The 18,688-nt window shown below is 34.4% G+C and overlaps 2 protein-coding genes across 3 annotated transcripts in view; one reads left to right on the top strand and one right to left on the bottom strand.

Annotated features, from left to right (window-relative positions):
- Positions 1–1,257: 1,257 nt before the first annotated feature.
- LOC126820350 (3-hydroxybutyryl-CoA dehydrogenase) lies at positions 1,258–11,512 on the top strand. The gene is made up of 9 exons (XM_050548246.2): positions 1,258–1,386; positions 2,322–2,543; positions 3,424–3,560; positions 4,302–4,407; positions 5,820–5,914; positions 6,260–6,356; positions 7,559–7,657; positions 7,833–7,940; positions 8,809–11,512. Exons 2-9 carry the CDS (start codon positions 2,492–2,494, stop codon positions 8,994–8,996), a joined length of 882 nt encoding a protein of 293 aa, XP_050404203.1. The 5' UTR covers positions 1,258–1,386; positions 2,322–2,491; the 3' UTR covers positions 8,997–11,512.
- A 901-nt stretch (positions 11,513–12,413) lies between these two features.
- The window catches only part of LOC126820349 (uncharacterized), a 49,136-nt gene continuing 42,861 nt past the window's right edge, over positions 12,414–18,688 (bottom strand). For both annotated transcript variants that reach the window (XM_050548244.2, XM_050548245.2), the window contains one exon: positions 12,414–18,414. In XM_050548244.2, coding sequence (XP_050404201.1) covers positions 16,223–18,414 — 2,192 coding nt within the window. In that variant the 3' untranslated portion in view covers positions 12,414–16,222. The remainder of the gene's footprint in view (positions 18,415–18,688) is intronic.

Here is an 18,688-nt window from a genome sequence, read left to right as displayed (position 1 = left end):
ATTGATCAGTGTTGTGGTTATCTCTCATGAGAGGGTTGAGCACATTATCGCCAACGAGTAAGGAATGACATAGTTTCTGCAAGATGGGTGCATAGCTCGTGACTGACGGCGGATCAGAAATATCTCAGATTCGTGACGTCCCAAGACAATCGAAGCAGATCCTAATAATTATTTGGCAAGATTAGTAACCATAGATGAGACACGTTTCCAAAACTGATGAAGGAACAAGCCGGCATTAATTTAATAGTAATGATGACGTCATGTTACCTGTGAACGGCCTTTTTTAGGGTGGCGGAAGAAAATTTCTTCCTGACTGGCATCCAGGCCTTGCAACATCGTTGGTAAAAATGCCAAAAATGTGTACACCTCGAAGGGGACTATGTAGAAAACTAATTGGAAACCATAGACTTTGTACAGGTCTTTCACAGATAGGCTTAAAATTTCAGTCAAATTGATCCACTCTGAACCGAGAATTTAGCGATTGAATTTTCGGCCTAGCCTCGAATCATCATTACTACAGTCGGTACGATAAAAATACATTGTCTCGATTATCTACTTCATGGTTTAATCATAAATGAAAGTTGGACAACAAATCGGATCCTAATCCAGTAAATATCGCAGGTTAGCGATGACATCGAGGGTTGATTATGATCTGGATAAGTTAATTAATAATTTAAATAACATGTCAGGCCTAAAGAAAGACCTGCAAGTGCAATAGGCAGATTTAGCTCTTGCATAATAATGTATGTTTAAGTTAAGAATTTACTCAACTTTCAATCACTGTTTATGACACTCCGATTCGATATGAATCTGTTTTAAAACATCCATTTTACTGGATGTTGATGACTTATTTATCAAACAAATTATTTGTTAATTAGTTTATTTTTACCCGTTTGTATATAACCTTCTGTAACATGTTGATTGTGTCATTGCTTGATAACGGCGAGAGTATCTACAATGAAACATTGCAGTTAATAAACCTAGTGATTGTTATCCATAAAGCAGTTTGTTATTATTATCACTTTCAATATATACCCTTTAAAGATAGTAGCCTACAAGCAATTGACAGGTTTCTACGCCAAAACTATGCTAATTCTGAAAAAATAAGTTAGTGTAATAAAACCTGATGAAGAAGAAAAAAACTACCAAAAGAAAATTATATTGGCCGAGTTGACATACACTCAATGGCCGGTTTAGTTTAAAAAGCGATACCTAAATGTCCAATATAACTCGACAGAATCGGTGAATCAAGTACAACATGTATTTACAAAGCGTTGAAATATTGACAGCGAAGCTAATAACAACATAGAATATGTGACACTTTCGTCTAAATAATTTGGACTTTTGTGTTTGAAAAAAGAAAAGATGTTTATAATCTCATATTTGGTAAGTATTTACAACATCACTACAGGAAAACTTGTATGTGTCATGACTATTTGGAGTGAAATCCGAAATTCAAAACACAAGACGCAAAATAACAATAATAATAACAATCTCGTTCATTTTGTCTTAGAGCTGCGTATCTTTCTCGGTTTACTTTAAAAAATATTTGTTATTTGGCTATATTTTGTCGAAATTTTGAAATGAAACGAAATATCAACAAGCGTGTTATGTTGGGGAATGATATTTATTATTAAATAGGTGACATGTACCTAGTACCTTTAGGAAGTAAGGAACTGTCTTGGGCAAGTCTTGGATCCGACGATATACGAACTAGCATGTAGTACATGATGTATCTAACTAAAATTAGAGTAAGCCTACATAACTACATGTAGCCTACTACATGATGTAGGTCCAAAAGACCTACTGTTAGTCCTCGGTAGCCAGGCAAAGTTATAGCTCTATTGCACTTTCGACATTCTTCAACTTTCCATGCTCGTACTCGCAGAGACTTAATATGACAGTCTATAACCTTCCTTTATTCCCCGTGTTTGTTAGATATAGTTAACAGTACAGAAATCTGTCAACCCATCATTCCAATTGTCCCTTAATATAACAGTCCATTATTCCAATGCCTTGATCTCCTGTACATGTAAGTGTAAGGTGTAGTTAACGCCTGTAGGCTACATTCTGACAGTCTGTTTTCCAAGCTTCCATCATAGCAATATATATATTTTGATAGACTGTAAATCTATTAGCTTCTTGTTCTAATTGTTCTTTAGCCAATCTGATAGTCAAATGTTTTCTTATTCATTTTTTTTGATATACAGTTAATCAAAAATCTGATAATCTAACAACCTGTTCTAATAATAGTGATAATCCCAGATAAAGACATTATGTAATATTTAGGCTTTGATATACATGTTTATTATTATTTATAGATATCTATTTATTGAAACTTGAGTCAACCAAGCAATGGTTGGATTTAATAAGAATCAAGGTTTGGAATATGGAGATTGAGAGATAAAGTCGTAATTGTTAAGTTTGTTATCAAATGATGTTATTATAAACCAACAAGAATAGTTGTTTTAAAGCCATCTATATCAACAAAATGGTGAAGGTAGCAGTTGTTGGCTGTGGATTACTAGGAACAAAAATAGCAGGTATGATAGATTGGAAATAAATCATTTGAACCAGATCTACATACATGTATCTTCGATTTTTTACCATGGTTTCACATTGTCAGTGGTGCTGGACAGAGGTTCTAGGTAGGAATAGTGTCTTAATCGCTTGCATGGGATGAAAAAAGGAAGTTCAATGCAAATGATTGCATGCATGTAAAAGAACCATTATTATTAATCAGAATTTGACAGTGTCTAGTTGTTAGGATGGAACAAAAAATGAGGTCCTGTATTATACATTGATGTCCATACGTAAAAGAACCCTTAACAGTCAAGATGAAAATTACAGGCAAAATTTCCTTCCTCACACTCTGCATGGCATACATGTATACCCCTCTTCATTAGCCCGGGTGGAGCCATGGTTGCTCAGTGGATACCACATTGGCTCACTAACCTGGAAGTCCTGCGTTGGCCAAGAAAGTTCATCAGGATTTTCCAGCGTGGTTCCTCCTTGTCAGTGGTGCAGAACCGGGGCCGTGGCAAGGAACTGTGTATAGTCATTTGGATGGGACAAATAACAGAGATCCTCTGTACACATTGGCATACACGTTAAACATTCCTTGGCAGTTGGCCGTTGGAATTAGATATAAGAGTAGGGCATAGTGCTGTTGTCCGGACAAAATTTCCCTCATAGCCCACTGACTGGCGTGTGCCCATTTTTATTAGCCCAGTAGGACGTTAAATGCTGTTTCATTTTATTTCATTGGCTCGTTTGCTACAGAACAGTTTTATCTTACATGTATATCTTTGATAAATTCCACTTAGTAGTTGTATATTGTCATCACCCCGTTCTGCCCCTCTTTGTCAACAAGCAAGCCAATAACCTATTTTTTATTGCCTATTTTCTGCTTTCTATTTACAGGTGAACTTGCATATCATGGACATAAAGTGAAAGTAACAGACAGTAAGGTAGAGAATTTAAACAAAGTTTACGAGAAATTACAAGAAGATAAAAAGATGTTAAAAGATGATGGAATATTGACCCATGATAATTTTATTGTACGTAAAATATTCAAATTATTTATTTTTATTTTCCCTATGCACAAACTTTGCTGGATTTGTCGCTATGTAATCTATCTTTGTTTGTTTCAGTATCTTTCAGTCATTTTTTATATGCTTACGTTTTAATGTGGTTGTCAATCTGTTTAAAACACAGATCCTATTTTGTTTCGTTTTATAGTTCAAAATTTCGTTTTACTTGTCTTTACTACACTAGAATCTGGAAGAGTTGTTATATAACCGGCATTCTGATTGAAGTGAGGGATTAGCCAATGAAAGGGTCTGTTACGGCGAGTACTTGGCGTTTGATGCACGGAACTGTGGGTAAACCACTAGAAACATCAATGCGGATTGATTAAAACCGCTTGTACTACCCCTGACGCGACCTTCCATTACAATCAATCAGGTCTTCATGTAGTGTAGGTCATCGAAAGTATAAAAAAATGAAACAAAATAAAGATCTGTATTTTAATCAGATTGTGTGGTTGTATGCTGCCGTCACCCGTCTGTCCATCTGTCGTACATGTTTCTTGTTAGCATAATAGAGGCTACAATGTCGCATTGAAATTGAACTTCCATAGCTATGCCTCATTGTTGTGATAGCTCTGATTGTTGGGCTTTCTTGTTGCTACACATAAGACTACAATATTATATATGCTATAACTTGGAATTATTTAGATAAAAAATTAATATGATTTGAAACCAGTGAACTTTATTTTATATATATTTATTTTTTGACAGGGTCAAGTATTATGTATGAGTAGATTAGAAGAAACTGTAAAAGATGTGGACTTTGTTTTTGAATGTATTATTGATGATCTGGAAATCAAAAAAGATTTATTTCAACGTAAGTATTAACAAGAGTCGGTTGAATCTGTCTTATTGAAAATACATTATTTGTGGTTATATCAAATGGAAGTGTTGAATCATACCTTAATGCTAACAAAAATTTGTCTTCAAATGCATATTTTCTAATGACAGTAGGGGTCGAATCTGTTCGTAAATAGAATTGTATGGTTGTATGATCGGGAAAAGCACACTACCATCAATGATGAGGCTGTGATATCAGTGATTTCAAATAAAGCGAAATAGCAATACATCAACTTTAAGACTAGACGCTAGTAAGTTATAAATGTAACAGGCCTGAACACCCTGTGTGTCTATTGCTGTTTAGTTTAATAAGTCAAACATTACTATTCACATTGGAAAGCTGTGTTGGTTTCTTTGATGATGGTAATCTCAATTCATCCATTTAAATGTGACTATTGTTGTTTAATCTTTTCTTTCAAACCGGGGCTAAGTGGGTAAGACACTGGCTTGCTATCCTGGAGGTCGGGTGTTCGACCCCTGCATTAGCCGAGAAAGTTCATCCTGATTTTCCGGTGTGATTCCTCCCTTGTCAGTGATGCAGGACGGAGGGCCTGACAAGGACACCTGTCTAGTCATTAAGGATGGGACGAAAAACCGAGGGCCTGTGTACACATTGGCGTGCACGTAAAAGATCCCTTGACAGTTGGAATATGATATAAGAGTAGGCCGTAGTGCCGCTGTCTGGGCAAAATTTCTCTCGTAGCACACGGTATGGCGTATGCCTGTCTTCATTAGCCCAGTTCGGAGCAGAACAGTAGGACGTTAAACCCCATTTCCTTTCCTTTCAAACTGGATGCTGTGACTAGCTAATCTAGAGCTCCCATGCTCAATCCCTTAGTTGGCCGAGAAAATTCATCATGATCTTTTGGCTTGGTTCTACCTTGTTAGTGGTGCAGGACATAGAACCTGGCAAGGGACAACATATAGTTATTCGGATGGGACAAAAAAACAAGGTCCCATGTACACATTGGCGTGCATGTTAAAGATCCTTCGGCAGTTGGTATTCAATATACGAGTAGACTGTAACGCATGGGCCGGGCAATAGTTTCCTCATAGCACACTGTATGGCATATGCCTATCTTCATTAGCCCAGTCGGAGCAGAACCATAGGATGTTAAACCCAATTTCATTTCATTTTGTTATGCAAGTCTTTGTGAAATGGGAATGGAAAATGGTTTAATGTTTCGTCAACACATTTGTCAAATGAGACCGAGGGTTGTGGAATATGAATTTTTCATCTGGACATTTCGATGTTCTACAGAATTTGTCGCCCACTTGTATTTTCTAAATATGGAAATGTATTAAAAGTTTCCAAGAACTGATTAAAATAAATATCAGTTTAGTTTTTAAATATAATGATTATTTAGTGGCAATATATTCTAATTACAGGAATATCCCATTTGTGTCGACCAGATACTGTGATAGCCACAAATACTCTCAGATTAGATGTATCGGAGATATCATCAAGAACATATTTACCTGAGGTATATTAAAGGAACTATAGGTGTATTGAATTATGAGTTAAATAAAGAGTACCTGTAGTATCTAATGTATATAGCAAGTGGAAATAGAAGAACCCACATGAATTTATTCAGTTGAACTCTGTTACTTAATATCTGAATTTCTCCAAAGCATTTGTACAGATATTGAGGCTTGAAATGTTTTTGTATTTACTCTAAAAATTGTAGACATTGGTGCTTTTTAGCCAATCAGTAGCTTTTTTATTTTAAACTTCTTATTAGATTTCATAAATATCAATGTGTATTGTGTCTTGTCAATCATCAAGTGTTGAGATGCAATCGAGATTAAATTTTTTTTTTTTCTTTTAGAGAACAATTGGTCTACGTTTTTTATTTCCTGTTTATTATATACCAGAAGTTGAAGTTCGATCAGGCAAAGATACCTCACACCACACCATCGAAAAAAGTTAGTTTATATTATATTGTGTTGAATAGACAATTGCGTTTTATTTGGATTTCAACACAGCAGGGCATATGATACCTTGCTTGAAGCTCACAGAATTCTAACTGTCAGAATAATTTATCTTTTTCGAAGTTTTATTTTATGAATAATTATTGAAATTAAATGCAGGGTACATGGATTTATAATTATTTTCCGAATTATGTGTTTTAATGATATGGAATGGATGAACGAGCTATAATTCAGTGATCTATGGCCGTAGCTTACTTTTGTAATTAATGTAATGTGCAGTTCATGTCTTTATTATTTGATGAACATGTCTGCTTGAAAACTAAGTTGTGTCTTCTAGTAAATTATTATTTTTGAGTCTGAGTACATTGGGTATTAGTCATTGATTCTTGCACAGATTTACTCAATTCTTTTGGGTCCTACTTTTTAGGATTTTCTTGTGTGGTTTCCCCTTGTCAGTGGTGCAGGACAGAGGGCCTGACAAGGACAGCTCTCTAGTTGTTTGGATGGTACGAAAAACCGAGGTCCCATGTACACATTGGCTGGCACGTAGAAGATCCCTTGGCAGTTGGAATTTGATGTATGAGTAGGCCATAGTGCTGCTGCTCAGGCAAAATTTCCCTCATTGCACACTTTATGGCTTATGCCTGTCTTCATTAGCCCAGTCGGAGCAGAACATTTCATTTCCTACTTTTTGTTAACATCAGTCGAGTCCTGCATAAATCCAGAGCTAGCATAGATACATTCATTGTGGTTAAACATACATTATGCAGCAAGAGCTAAATCTGCCTATTGCAGGTCCTTCTTTAGGCCCTTAAATGTTATATAAACTATTAATTAGACATTTATTAACATGACAAGACCATAATCAATTCAATGCCATCAGATGGGTCCGATTTTAAGCAGATTAGAACAGTTCAGCCGTTTAATGATTTACAGTAAAAATGGTGAAGCGAGGCTCAGTCTCGAACAACCAGTGCACACATCTTGTCAATCCTTCAAAGGCTAATATCTTTGTTCAGAATAAATAAATTTGAATAAAATTTTCGATATATTCATTTTGCATTATCTATTTTTGAACTATTATAGCAAGAATAAACCAGCTCTTTATCTAAATCTTACATAATGCATCTTTAATTAGGAAGGTAAATTTGTTTGTTCTTGAACTACTAACTAAAAATGATTGATTTAAATTTTAGCCCGTAAATTTTTGGAGAAGATGGGAAAGACATTATTTTTTCGATCTGGAATTCATCCACTCATCTTAACAGAGGAACAGAGAGAAGAACGTAAAAAGAGTAAGTCAAAGAAAACTTGGGTTTTGGGTGATACTAACTGTAGTTATCTCCCTTTATGTAACGAAAACGTAAATCTAATTTTTCAAATTAGCCAAATAAATAGTATTTACAAGATATCTATTTGTTGTCATTAAGTGTATGTATATATGATAGATTATCTGGTTATTATTTTTAGATCGTATAGCTCAGATTAAAGAAATGAATAATAGTGGTCATCAATGTGTTTTACTTCCTCTTCTATCACATAGTGGTAATATTAAACCTAAACAAGATGATGAAGACAGTAAGTTTATCTTTATTTCTATATACACTAATAAAATAACATGGTTAACATGGTAGTAGGGAAATTAATATTTACAGTAGCTTAAAGAATCTAAATCTCTTTGATTTCGGTTAAAATAAAGTATGATTGGTATTGAATTTGGTTATAATCTGAAGTGTTATTTCGATTACAAGAGAGTGAGAGAAATGTTGTTTAACATCTACTTGACACAAGCTAGATCATTTCGGGATTAAAATATGGTTCAATTTTATTTCAATAATTCGCTTGCGCGTAGTGATCTTTAGCAGTGGGAGAAAACTGGAGGACCTGGAGAAAACCCACGAGGTCGGACAGGCGACCCTAGTCCTTGTCACATACATCCGGTGAAATGAAACCACACCAGTTGAGTCAATGACACCTTATGATACAGCGCGCATGTGCTACCAATTCGGCAATCAAACCCCCTTTTTCGATTTCGAATGGGGCAACTCTTTACAATCAAATTTTTGTTTTGACTATGGGATAATACAGAACTATTGGTTTTTGTATAGACATGAAGTTTTTAATGAAGACAGGTTCTTAATCCACATAATAGATCAACAAATAAAATCAAAGAAATTGGCCCAAATCAAAGTGGTCTAGCCATATGGTGGCCCTATTTCATTTCAAATTTGACGAAAATGAGGTGGAAACGCTGCTGTCCGAGCCGAATTCTTCCCCTCACATTGTATACATAACCAACAAAATGAAAATTGCCATGTTAGTCTCAAAATCACCAAAGTATTGTATTGACAAGATGGTAAACCCAATTCCATTGAAAACTCTTGATGATGGGAGTAATTATATTTATATGGCTAAAAATATAAAACCATTGTGTATTTATCTTCAGGTATTGTACCTAGTGATATGGATCGTGATTGTGCTATCTGTATGGATCGTATAAGAGACTGTGTATTGAGACCATGTAATCATATGGTGACGTGTAGTCAGTGTGCCAAGATGTTATTTAATCGTCGAGATGGGTGTCCGATTTGCCGTAAAGATATTACAGACACCATATCAGTGTATCATTCGTAAAGAAGGATAATAAAAATTCAACTTAATATCTGTGATTTTTACTAAGGATGTTCTGTCTAAATTGATTAACTGTGACATTATGAACAGTTGTAACTGAGATTTTGCACTACCGAATTCCACTTAATATCTGTGATTTTTTACTAAGGATATTCTGTTTAAATTAATTAACTGTGACATTGTGAACAGTTGTTACTAAGATTTTCTCCTGTAAGACATTTAAATAGTGGAAATAATTTATCAGTGGACTCGATTATGTGTAATATATATTTCTGTGATTAGACTGAGAACATCAAAAAATGATTTCTTATATTATATGCTGTGATTTAAGAGGCATGTCCAATAATTCATGACCATATTGCATTTACATTTAATCATTGTTAAAGCTTGTTATTTTAAAGGTTTAGTGGTGATGATTATTCATTTCATAAAATAGTGGTGATAATTATTCATTTCATAAAATAGTGGTGATAATTATTCATTTCATAAAATAGTGGTGATGATTATTCATTTCATAAAATAGGAATTCTTAGATGAAACTTTCTATTTTTTCCATTCTCTATAGTATAATCATAGCCCATTGTACAATACAAACTACATATAAATATTGAACATGACACTGAAACATGTACAAGTTTTATAATAAAAGGCTTGTTTCAGCTTCTGAGCAGTGACATATTTAATTTATCTCTCAGTGTAGTGTGCCATGTTCAACCTAATTTGACCATGATCTATAAATATGTTACTGATCAGAATGAGGTGACAGGTTCAATTCAAAAAACGTAAATCTGGCATTGAGGAGAGTGATATCATAATTTTTTACTTATCAAGAATCTATGTTTTGTGGGGAGAGTGGGGGCAATTTGTAGAATTAAATCCTCAGTAGAAAGTGTATTTTATGATCATATGTATAGGTTTTTGACAGATATTGTCTTTTCAGCGAATTTCTATTTCAGATTGTACATTTGTTTTCAAATGTCAGATTCTGCTTTTTTAATGCGATCGCGGAATATCATCACCCTTAGAAGTTAGAATTGGAAAGAAATATCTAACCCGTTGGAAATTTATCTATAGATGAATATATTAAATGAGATAGAATTAGCTATAGAAAAGATTTGTAGTTTCTGGAACTTGGTTAACTATTGACTACCTGAAGAAGGAATATTTATGACCACACTTGGAAATAAGGCACCTAATGTTAGACAAAATTTCAGGCTTTGTCGGACACAGCCCTTCTGCCGCCATACAATTATGTACTCCACAGATTTGTCTTTTTTCTTTGTTTTATTGATATTTTTAATACCAAATTCCAAATTGTCAGGTAGTGGTTGAATGGTGCCAGACATTATATCACGTGCCTCTAAAATCGTTACATCCAGGTTTCATACGACGTCATTTCTGGAAATTGATCCAAGGTCGAAAGATTTGCTTTTATTATTAAATCTTAGTGTTATTATTAAAAGGTGTAGTGTTAATTTTACTCCAGAAGAAATTATCTCTGTCTGTTTTACAATGAATGTGAGTCTAGACAAATAAATCACCATTTTTGTCTATAATATATGGTAATGGACTGTCTTACCGTTCTCTGATCTTTGACAGTATACAAATTTTATTCTATTTTTTCCAGTCTATTATTCGTTGTAGTGAAGATGGGAACAATTTATATTATTGAGATTATATGATTTGATTTAATTTCATAGGATGTGAAATTAAGCTAGAAAAATAAACTGGGTACTTAATATCAGATTTATTAAATCCTAGTTTTATAACAACCATTGACTGTATGGTCATTCTTGCCAAAAATATTAATACAGCTATGGAGCATTGAGATTTTACCGTCCAATTTCTGTTGATTTTTTGTCAGTGAATAGAATCTTTACAGTGAATATACTTTATTTATTTTTATTTATTGTTTTATATTTTATGTTTTATCCATCCCAAAATAAAACATATACTAGTATTATACAATGTTTGGTTGTGATATATATAGAGCTGTAATTAAAAAGCAGTTATGTGAGAGCAAAATCTGGTTACAAATGTTACATATAAATTATTATCTAGATATTTATTCACATGACAAGCCTATAACTCTCTAGACTATCAGATGTCCGAGATATTGAGTGGAATGTTGAAATATACATGCATCTGAATTTGTTTTCAATAAACCCAAAAACGAAAGTAAAATTTTAAAGGTAAACAAACCGACTTTGCTTAAACTATTTGAACAAAAATTTTGTTATACAGAGATTGTCCGATAACTATTAAAATAATAAACCTGAGATTTTATCTTGTCTTGATAAAATCTAAGAGATTTAGTTCCTTTAATTTAATGTCTTCTATTTGTTTTGGTTTTCTTTGATACATGTATCAGTGTTATCCGGCCTTAAATGAAATATAATATATTTGGTTGTGTGTGTGTGATAAATATATGTGTGTCTGTTATATCTGTTATTATATTATATATTCAGTATTGTCAGAAGATATTAAACTAAAATAAAAGTATACTTGTGTTTTTAGTTTAAATCTCATGGAAAGCATCATCAGCCACTTGCTTGATTTCTTGGGGTACTGTGTAGTAATGTACATGAAATTGTAAACTTGACTCAGATTGGGTAATGGCAAGCCCAATTATAGCCAATCAGAACAATATTAAAGTACATGTACTAGGTATATTACAAGTTGATCTAGGGGAAACAGCTGCAGTTAAAGGGTATATGCTGTAATTTTTGGTGTATATCCAGATAGGATCAGTGTCCCCCATTGTGTAGTATTGTCGCACCTGGCAGGATCAACTTGTTATTCATGCATTGACAGCTACGGTGGCTTAGTGAATGCGACATTGGCTCGCTAACCTGGAGGTCCTGTGTTCGATAGGGATTTTCGGGCATGGTTCCTCCTTGTCAGCTGTGCAGGGCAGAGGGCCTGGTAAGGGACAATATATAGACGTTTGTGTGGGATGAAAAACGGAGGTCCTGTGTACACATAGGCGTGCACGTAAAAGAACCCTAAACAATTGAAATTCGATATGAAAGTAGGCCATAGCGCCGCTGTCCGGGGGCAAAATTTCCTCATAGCACACTGTATGGCATATGCCCGTCTTCATTAGCCCAGTCCGAGCAGAACAGTAGGACGTTACTCATGCACACCAAGAGAATTTCCGCCATTGAGGAGAATAATTGTCACACCTGTCAGGATCAGCTTGTTACTCATGCACACCAAGAGAATTTCCCTCATTGAAGAGAATTGTCACACCTGGCAGGATCCATTTCTTACTCATGCACACCAAGAGAATTCCCCCACCCCATACAGGAGAGCTGTTGCAAAACAGTTTACAAATAAATTTAAACCTGTTTATATAATCATCTTTCAAATGAAACAACAGAAATGTTAATACTGTAATATTAATTAAATGTTTTACTTTATTTAATAATAATTTTTGTATATTATATAAGTATATAAAGGTCTGTGATATAAAAATAGTTATTATATATATAATATATATAGAGAGAGTATATATTGCTGTATTTATTTACAATATAAAATAAGACTTATTAAAAAACATTTACTAACAACATTAAGACCTGAAATTTCTGACTATTTTTAAGGAAGTATGTTCATTTTCTAGTTTATTTGGTGGACAAAGACAATAAATTTCCCAGCGCACCAATTTTTCACATTTTTTGTTAATCTTTGATATATGACAATTTCCAGTATTGTGCCAAATTGGGACTCCCAATTTAAAAATTTATCAATTTCAGTCCCTGACAGTCAATGACCGACAAATATCACTAAAGTGAGAGCCCGAAAATAATTATCTTCATCCATTTTAGTGAATTCATACTTCAATGATCAGAAATTTCGGGTTCCATTCCTAACACAGAACAATACATAAAAGATGCAGTAAATCAAGTTTTTGTTTTTGGTCAGCAGAGTTTGGTTTTAGACATAGATAGCTTTTCTTCATTAATACCGAATTTATTAATCCAGACAATTGTCTAAAAATATAAACGATAACACATACTTATGGAAGAACAATTACTAATTTGTTTGGGCGGCAAGTGTTACTGTACTTGCTTGAAAATGGTGGGAGAAAACTTTTCAAAACATCGCCCAAATAACTTTGAAAATTAAAACTTCCTGCTGACCCAAAACTAATATCTAAACATTGTTCTAAACTATAATATTATTAATAATAATAATGAGATATGTATATTTTTGGTTATAATAAAAGAAACAGAGTACATAAATAATGCCTTATATATATATATATAAAAACTAAAAATTATCTTGGAAATGATACTGTTTTGGAAATTATATTTTGATGATGCCAGAAAACCTTAGTACTATACTATTTATTTTGATATTTTAACTAAATAAATTATCAGCCCACATATATGGTAGTCAGGGATCAAAGGAATGTAAAAGTTGCAGGGAAACTTGCATGATTTTAGGATGCTATACTGGATACTAAACCAACCCTTACAAAATAAATATATTTTGGCCATGGTAAATATGTGACACAGTGTCACAGATTTAACTCTGTTAAAATCAAATTTCCTGTCCACTCAACCAAACCATTCAGCCATTGGAAGAAATATTTGGATATATTTAAAATATATTTCAAAATATTTTAATTTTTCTTTGTTTATTTTTTGTATATCTGAAAGGAAATCCTATGTTTATTATTAGGGGAAAAGTAGGGGAGATAACTTTGTAATCCCTTCATCACCTTTATTAATTATGGACTTATGCTATAGGTGAAGTTCCCCATCATTAGTTAACAAATAAACAAAATACATTGCACATAATTTACTCACATGTAAAAATCATGTATAACAAAAATGTTAACAATTGTGTAAAAGGAATGTATACAAATCTAGATTCTTACTTGTGTGTGGGTTATGCTGAGAATCTTATTATGTATGTAGAATAGATCTATTAATTGTCAAATCAAATTAATGATAAATACATATCATCTGTGTACACAGGACCTCGATTTTTTTTGTCCCAACTGAACAACTAGAACCTGTTCTCTGTCAGGCCCTCTGCCTTGCAACACTGACAAAGGGAAGCCATGCTGGAAATTCCTGGGGAACTTTCTCGACCTATGCAGGATCGATCCCAGCACATCATGGTTAGTGAACCAGTCACTTACTCACAAATCCGAGTTAAGACTCAAGATAAAACGGAAATATGAAACTGTGTCTCATTTTACCAGATTTATAACTTTTATTGCCAGGGGTTGATCATCGGGAGGGATTTTGGAGTAATAATTCCATTGTTATTTTCAGAATATAAATACCGGTATATAAGATGTATAGGAAGGTGCCCTAACAGGAATCCAAGCCTTCATACAACTGAAGAGACACATTGCTATCTCATCAACTAAAGTTTCTAAATAGGGAATAGGGTGGGACCCATTAGCACATATCTATTATATTTTGATTTAAGAAGATAACATGACTATATTATATCTATATTATATATACATATTAACATCTGTACAATTAATCATCCTTTTTGTTTACATAAATCTAATATTAGAACTGACCTCTGTATCCAAGAAACTAAACATAGGTTATAATAGACTTTAATACATGTATGTATATTTCTTTGCTCAATAAAGTGCATTTCGATGCATTTACCCAATAAAGGCCTTAGAAGGCAGATTATATTCAACATGCATGCAAATGGCTTTTCAGGCCTTCACATTGGAGATAAATCATGAAAAGCCACCAAGGTTCAATTCCTAGTGAGCTTTTAAATAGCTCACCTGAAACATGAAAAGATCTGTGTAAATCCACAAATACAATCAAAAGAACATACTTCAACGATTTTCACTTGAGAGAGAGATGGAATTTAACGTCCAATCGACACAAACCAGGTCATTTCAGGACTAACATATGGTTCAATTTTATTTCAATAATTCGCTTGCGCATAGGGGTCTTTAGCAGTGGGAGAAAGCCGCAGAAAACCCTACTCCTTGTCATGTACAGACAGGGAATCCAAACCATGTCAGTTGACTCAATGACAGACCTTATGATACAACGCGCACACACTTACCATTCGGCCATACTCCCCCCCCCCCCCTGATGATTTTCACTTAAGCTTATTCATTTTAAATTTCATCAGAAGGAGAAGGAATTGATATCAACAATAGAACTTTAAACTAGAAATGCCCTCTAATTAAGTGTGCTTTTTTTATTCGAGAAATTCTGATACAAGAGGAGTTTTCCTTAGCTCTACTTATCTCTTTTGGAATTCACCAATGTGAAGGCCTGGCTTTTTGTTGTTTGCTCAATCCAGAGTTACCTACCTTAATATATACCTCTAAGGCTACATACTCTCAGATGGTAGCTATAATATAATATAATCTGACCCGAATAATCTTATATTTTTATCGTGTCAATCGAATAATCTCATCTTTTATATTTACAAATAGCTATATTAAAATAAAACAAATTTAACATATTACATGTATACCATATATATATACTAATCATTTATTAATCGTATTTCCTCCACAATATTCAACAGAATGATGGGTATCATAATTAGCAGGGTTAAAAATAACAGATGGTCACCGGATAATGCACCATGACCATTGTTATTTTATCGTCCTGCTAGACTGTATTTTGTCTTTCACACACCTGTATCATCAAAGTAACTATCATTGGTTTAGAGTTAACTTAATGTTCATTGGAGAGAATTCTCTATATTTTAGTCGAGATGTCCAATGTAAGTACCTGTGGTCATATTCATGGCATTAAATAGCTAGTTCATATAAAGCAAAGTTTAATTACTTAACCCTCAATTCACTATCTCTTATTAAACATTACCAGAAATGTTTTCTTTTTCTACAGTTAGCTTTGTTTTATTTAGGTCAGCACACCCGTGTCAACTAGCACGGGTTCTACAAGAGCAGACACAGTTACACAGAGACACCTAGCGAACTTTGCATCCCATATCTTGATGTTTAATCCTAATATCTGAACTTTTCTCTTATCTGCCCATTCTCTTGTCTAACCAAACAAATCTTATTATTGCTTTGATAACACACCGCAAGTCTTCAAATGATGCGGTCTTTATCCTACTTTATGAGTAAGTAGTTATCTCCCATTAATGCACTAGTGATTTTAAGAAGTTTTATTCAAGAAGCATTTTCATTGCTGCCTTATCTAATTATTAGGTAATCACTTGTCAAAAACAAAACACTTTTTCACACACAGTTAACACTCAGCATCATCATCATCATCATCATCGTCTTTATTCAAATTAAACGAATAACTCCCCGTACGACTTGATGAACTGTAACTCTCAGAGGAAGCAAAGTCTAAAGCTTTTTTAAGTGCAAGGGGAGATAATTCAGGAGGTCCGTTAGGTGTATAAGGTGAAACACTACGAGTGGATGAAGGTGACTGCGAACTTGATATATCAGACATATTCGTCAAATCTAAACTTTCTTTGATAAACACTTCTGCTTTGGCCTTGATATCCTCTTCGGTTGCTAATACACCCATTTTGTGGTTATCTGGGATCACGACAGTAATGTCCTCACTGCTTACTTTGTTTTGATCAGTCCAGTCTTTCACTGAATTGTCCTGAGGTATTTCAGAAAATGATCCAGAACGTATCAGACGCTTGCCTGACCAATCGAAATCATTTTCAATATGATGTTTGTCATCTTTTAAAGACCCAGCCCGTAAAATATGAATGTCCTCCTGATCGTTGTTTTTAGATATTGCAGCTTCGGAGGCCGTCCGTGTAACATAGCTTTTATTGATTTCCAGATTGACCATTTTACCATTAAGATCCTCCCTTATCTCAAAAGCTTTTCCCCCTGTAGGTGATTTTGGTGCATCTTTACCCATTTCCGAACGTAGCTCATTTTCAATCTTATCCAGGTCAGCCACCTGAATATCGTAGGAGACTCCACCCATATTTTCTTTTGTGTTTCTACCTGGAAGTCCAGCTTGTTCAATTGGCCTAGAATTCATGGCAATGATTTCATCGATGAGTTCATCATCAATATCATGAAGATTGTTATTAACACCGACCTTTTTACTGGATTTTACTTCCTGATTTGAATTTGGGGCTTTAGGCAAGGGTGGAGCACAATCCTCGCGACTAACTCGTACTGCCTGAATCATTTCTTCTTCAACTGGATCCCCTTCAGGTTCAGGTTTTTTCTTGATTTGGTAGTTATCTATGCCGTCAAGTAAAATTTTTCTAAGGAGGGTTGGGGAAGGTAATTCTTCTTTTTCTGAATCTTTTTCTTTTTCTGTTAACTCTAATTTATCGGCTAGACTGCTAACATCCCCCTTGATCAACTTTTCTGCAATCATTGATTCTTCTTCAATGGCTTCACAATCAGCATAAGATCTAGGAGCAGCAGACACATCCTTTACCTTGACAATTGTCATTACCTCTTCCACTACAGGCTTTCTTGAAGTGAGTAGTCCCACATCCTCTAGTTTTATATCTGACTGACTAAGGCTTAGTTCATCTGATGAATTACTAGCTGTACTAGGTCGTTTTTTCTTCCTTGTAGGTTTGGTGGGTGGACTGAATTGATTTTCGGATGACAAAGATGCAGAAAAGGAGTCTTCAGCTACTGGACCATTGCTTATATTTTTAACTTCCATGGTTTCAAATGGTTCATCCGAGGACTGATTCATGTCCAACATTTTATCCATTAAACTAGCAAATTCGACAGCTGTGCTACTTTTGCGATCTTTAACACCTTGCACAGTTGAATCAACCTCTAGTGTCATCTGGTGATCATCAACCTGAGTGGCCAAATTATCAGATGCAGTTTTGCTAAATACATCAACTTCATTGGAAACTTTCCCAGACATATCATCAGCCAAAGCACTGGTCTTATCTTTAGCCTTTCCTGTTAAATCTTTAGCATAGTCATCTACTCGACCAGATGCATGACTCACATCTAACCCATTTTTAGTGTCCCCACCGCTAGATAAATCAATGTTAACGAATCCAGCATCATCAGCTTTATGTACCAAAATATCGGATGTGATCTTAGCATGTGTTGATCCACGATTATCTCCACCACCATTTTCAAACATTTCTGGCACCATTCCTGAAAGTTGCTTTCTCACTGAGTTATCCTTCCTTGTCTCTGGTTTCATTTCACTATATGTTCTTTTGGGTTTGAAAGAATCCTTTCGTGAACGATTCAAAGCATCAAGGCCAGCACGATTCAAGGCATCAAGAGACTGACTTCTATATAAGGGATGGCTTAAAGCATTATTTGATTCAGTCAATCTTTTTTCATTGACAAGCTGCTTTTCCTTCTGTAGCATAACATTCACGGGATATGGTGAAGCATAGCTTAAAATCGTAAGTGCGTCTTCGTAAACGATATTCTCAAACGATATGGTTACATTCAAGATCTTGTCACCTGCAAAGAGAAACATTATGATGTTTTATCAGGGTTTGATCATCAAATTTTGCGGATTTCTCAAACTTTAAAACAATACTCTATTTGAGAACATATCTTGACTAGGATCCAGGCTTGAAAAATCCTGAGGTTATTCTCAACCCACACCACGATTGATACCCAGGTGAATTCAAGTTGATGCAGTTCCTTAACCGATTAATACTGTTGCCTCCATCACAATTTGGAAATCAGTTTTTTTAAATGCACAGAGCCTACTAATGCTTATGAAAATGAC

Source organism: Patella vulgata, chromosome 5 (genome assembly GCF_932274485.2).
Source record: "Patella vulgata chromosome 5, xgPatVulg1.2, whole genome shotgun sequence".
In the NCBI taxonomy this organism is placed as follows: Eukaryota; Metazoa; Mollusca; class Gastropoda; family Patellidae; genus Patella; species Patella vulgata.
This window is presented reverse-complemented; position numbering and strand designations above follow the sequence as displayed.

What these genes read in the sequence shown, in the direction of transcription:
- LOC126820350 (XM_050548246.2), top strand. Translation starts at nt 2,492, where the DNA reads ATGGTGAAGGTAGCAGTTGTTGGCTGTGGATTACTAGGAACAAAAATA. An exon ending in ACTAGGAACAAAAATAGCAG is followed by an intron (nt 2,544 to 3,423) that starts GTATGATAGATT and finishes TTCTATTTACAG; the next exon opens with GTGAACTTGCATATCATGGA. An exon ending in CAAAAAAGATTTATTTCAAC is followed by an intron (nt 4,408 to 5,819) that starts GTAAGTATTAAC and finishes TTCTAATTACAG; the next exon opens with GAATATCCCATTTGTGTCGA.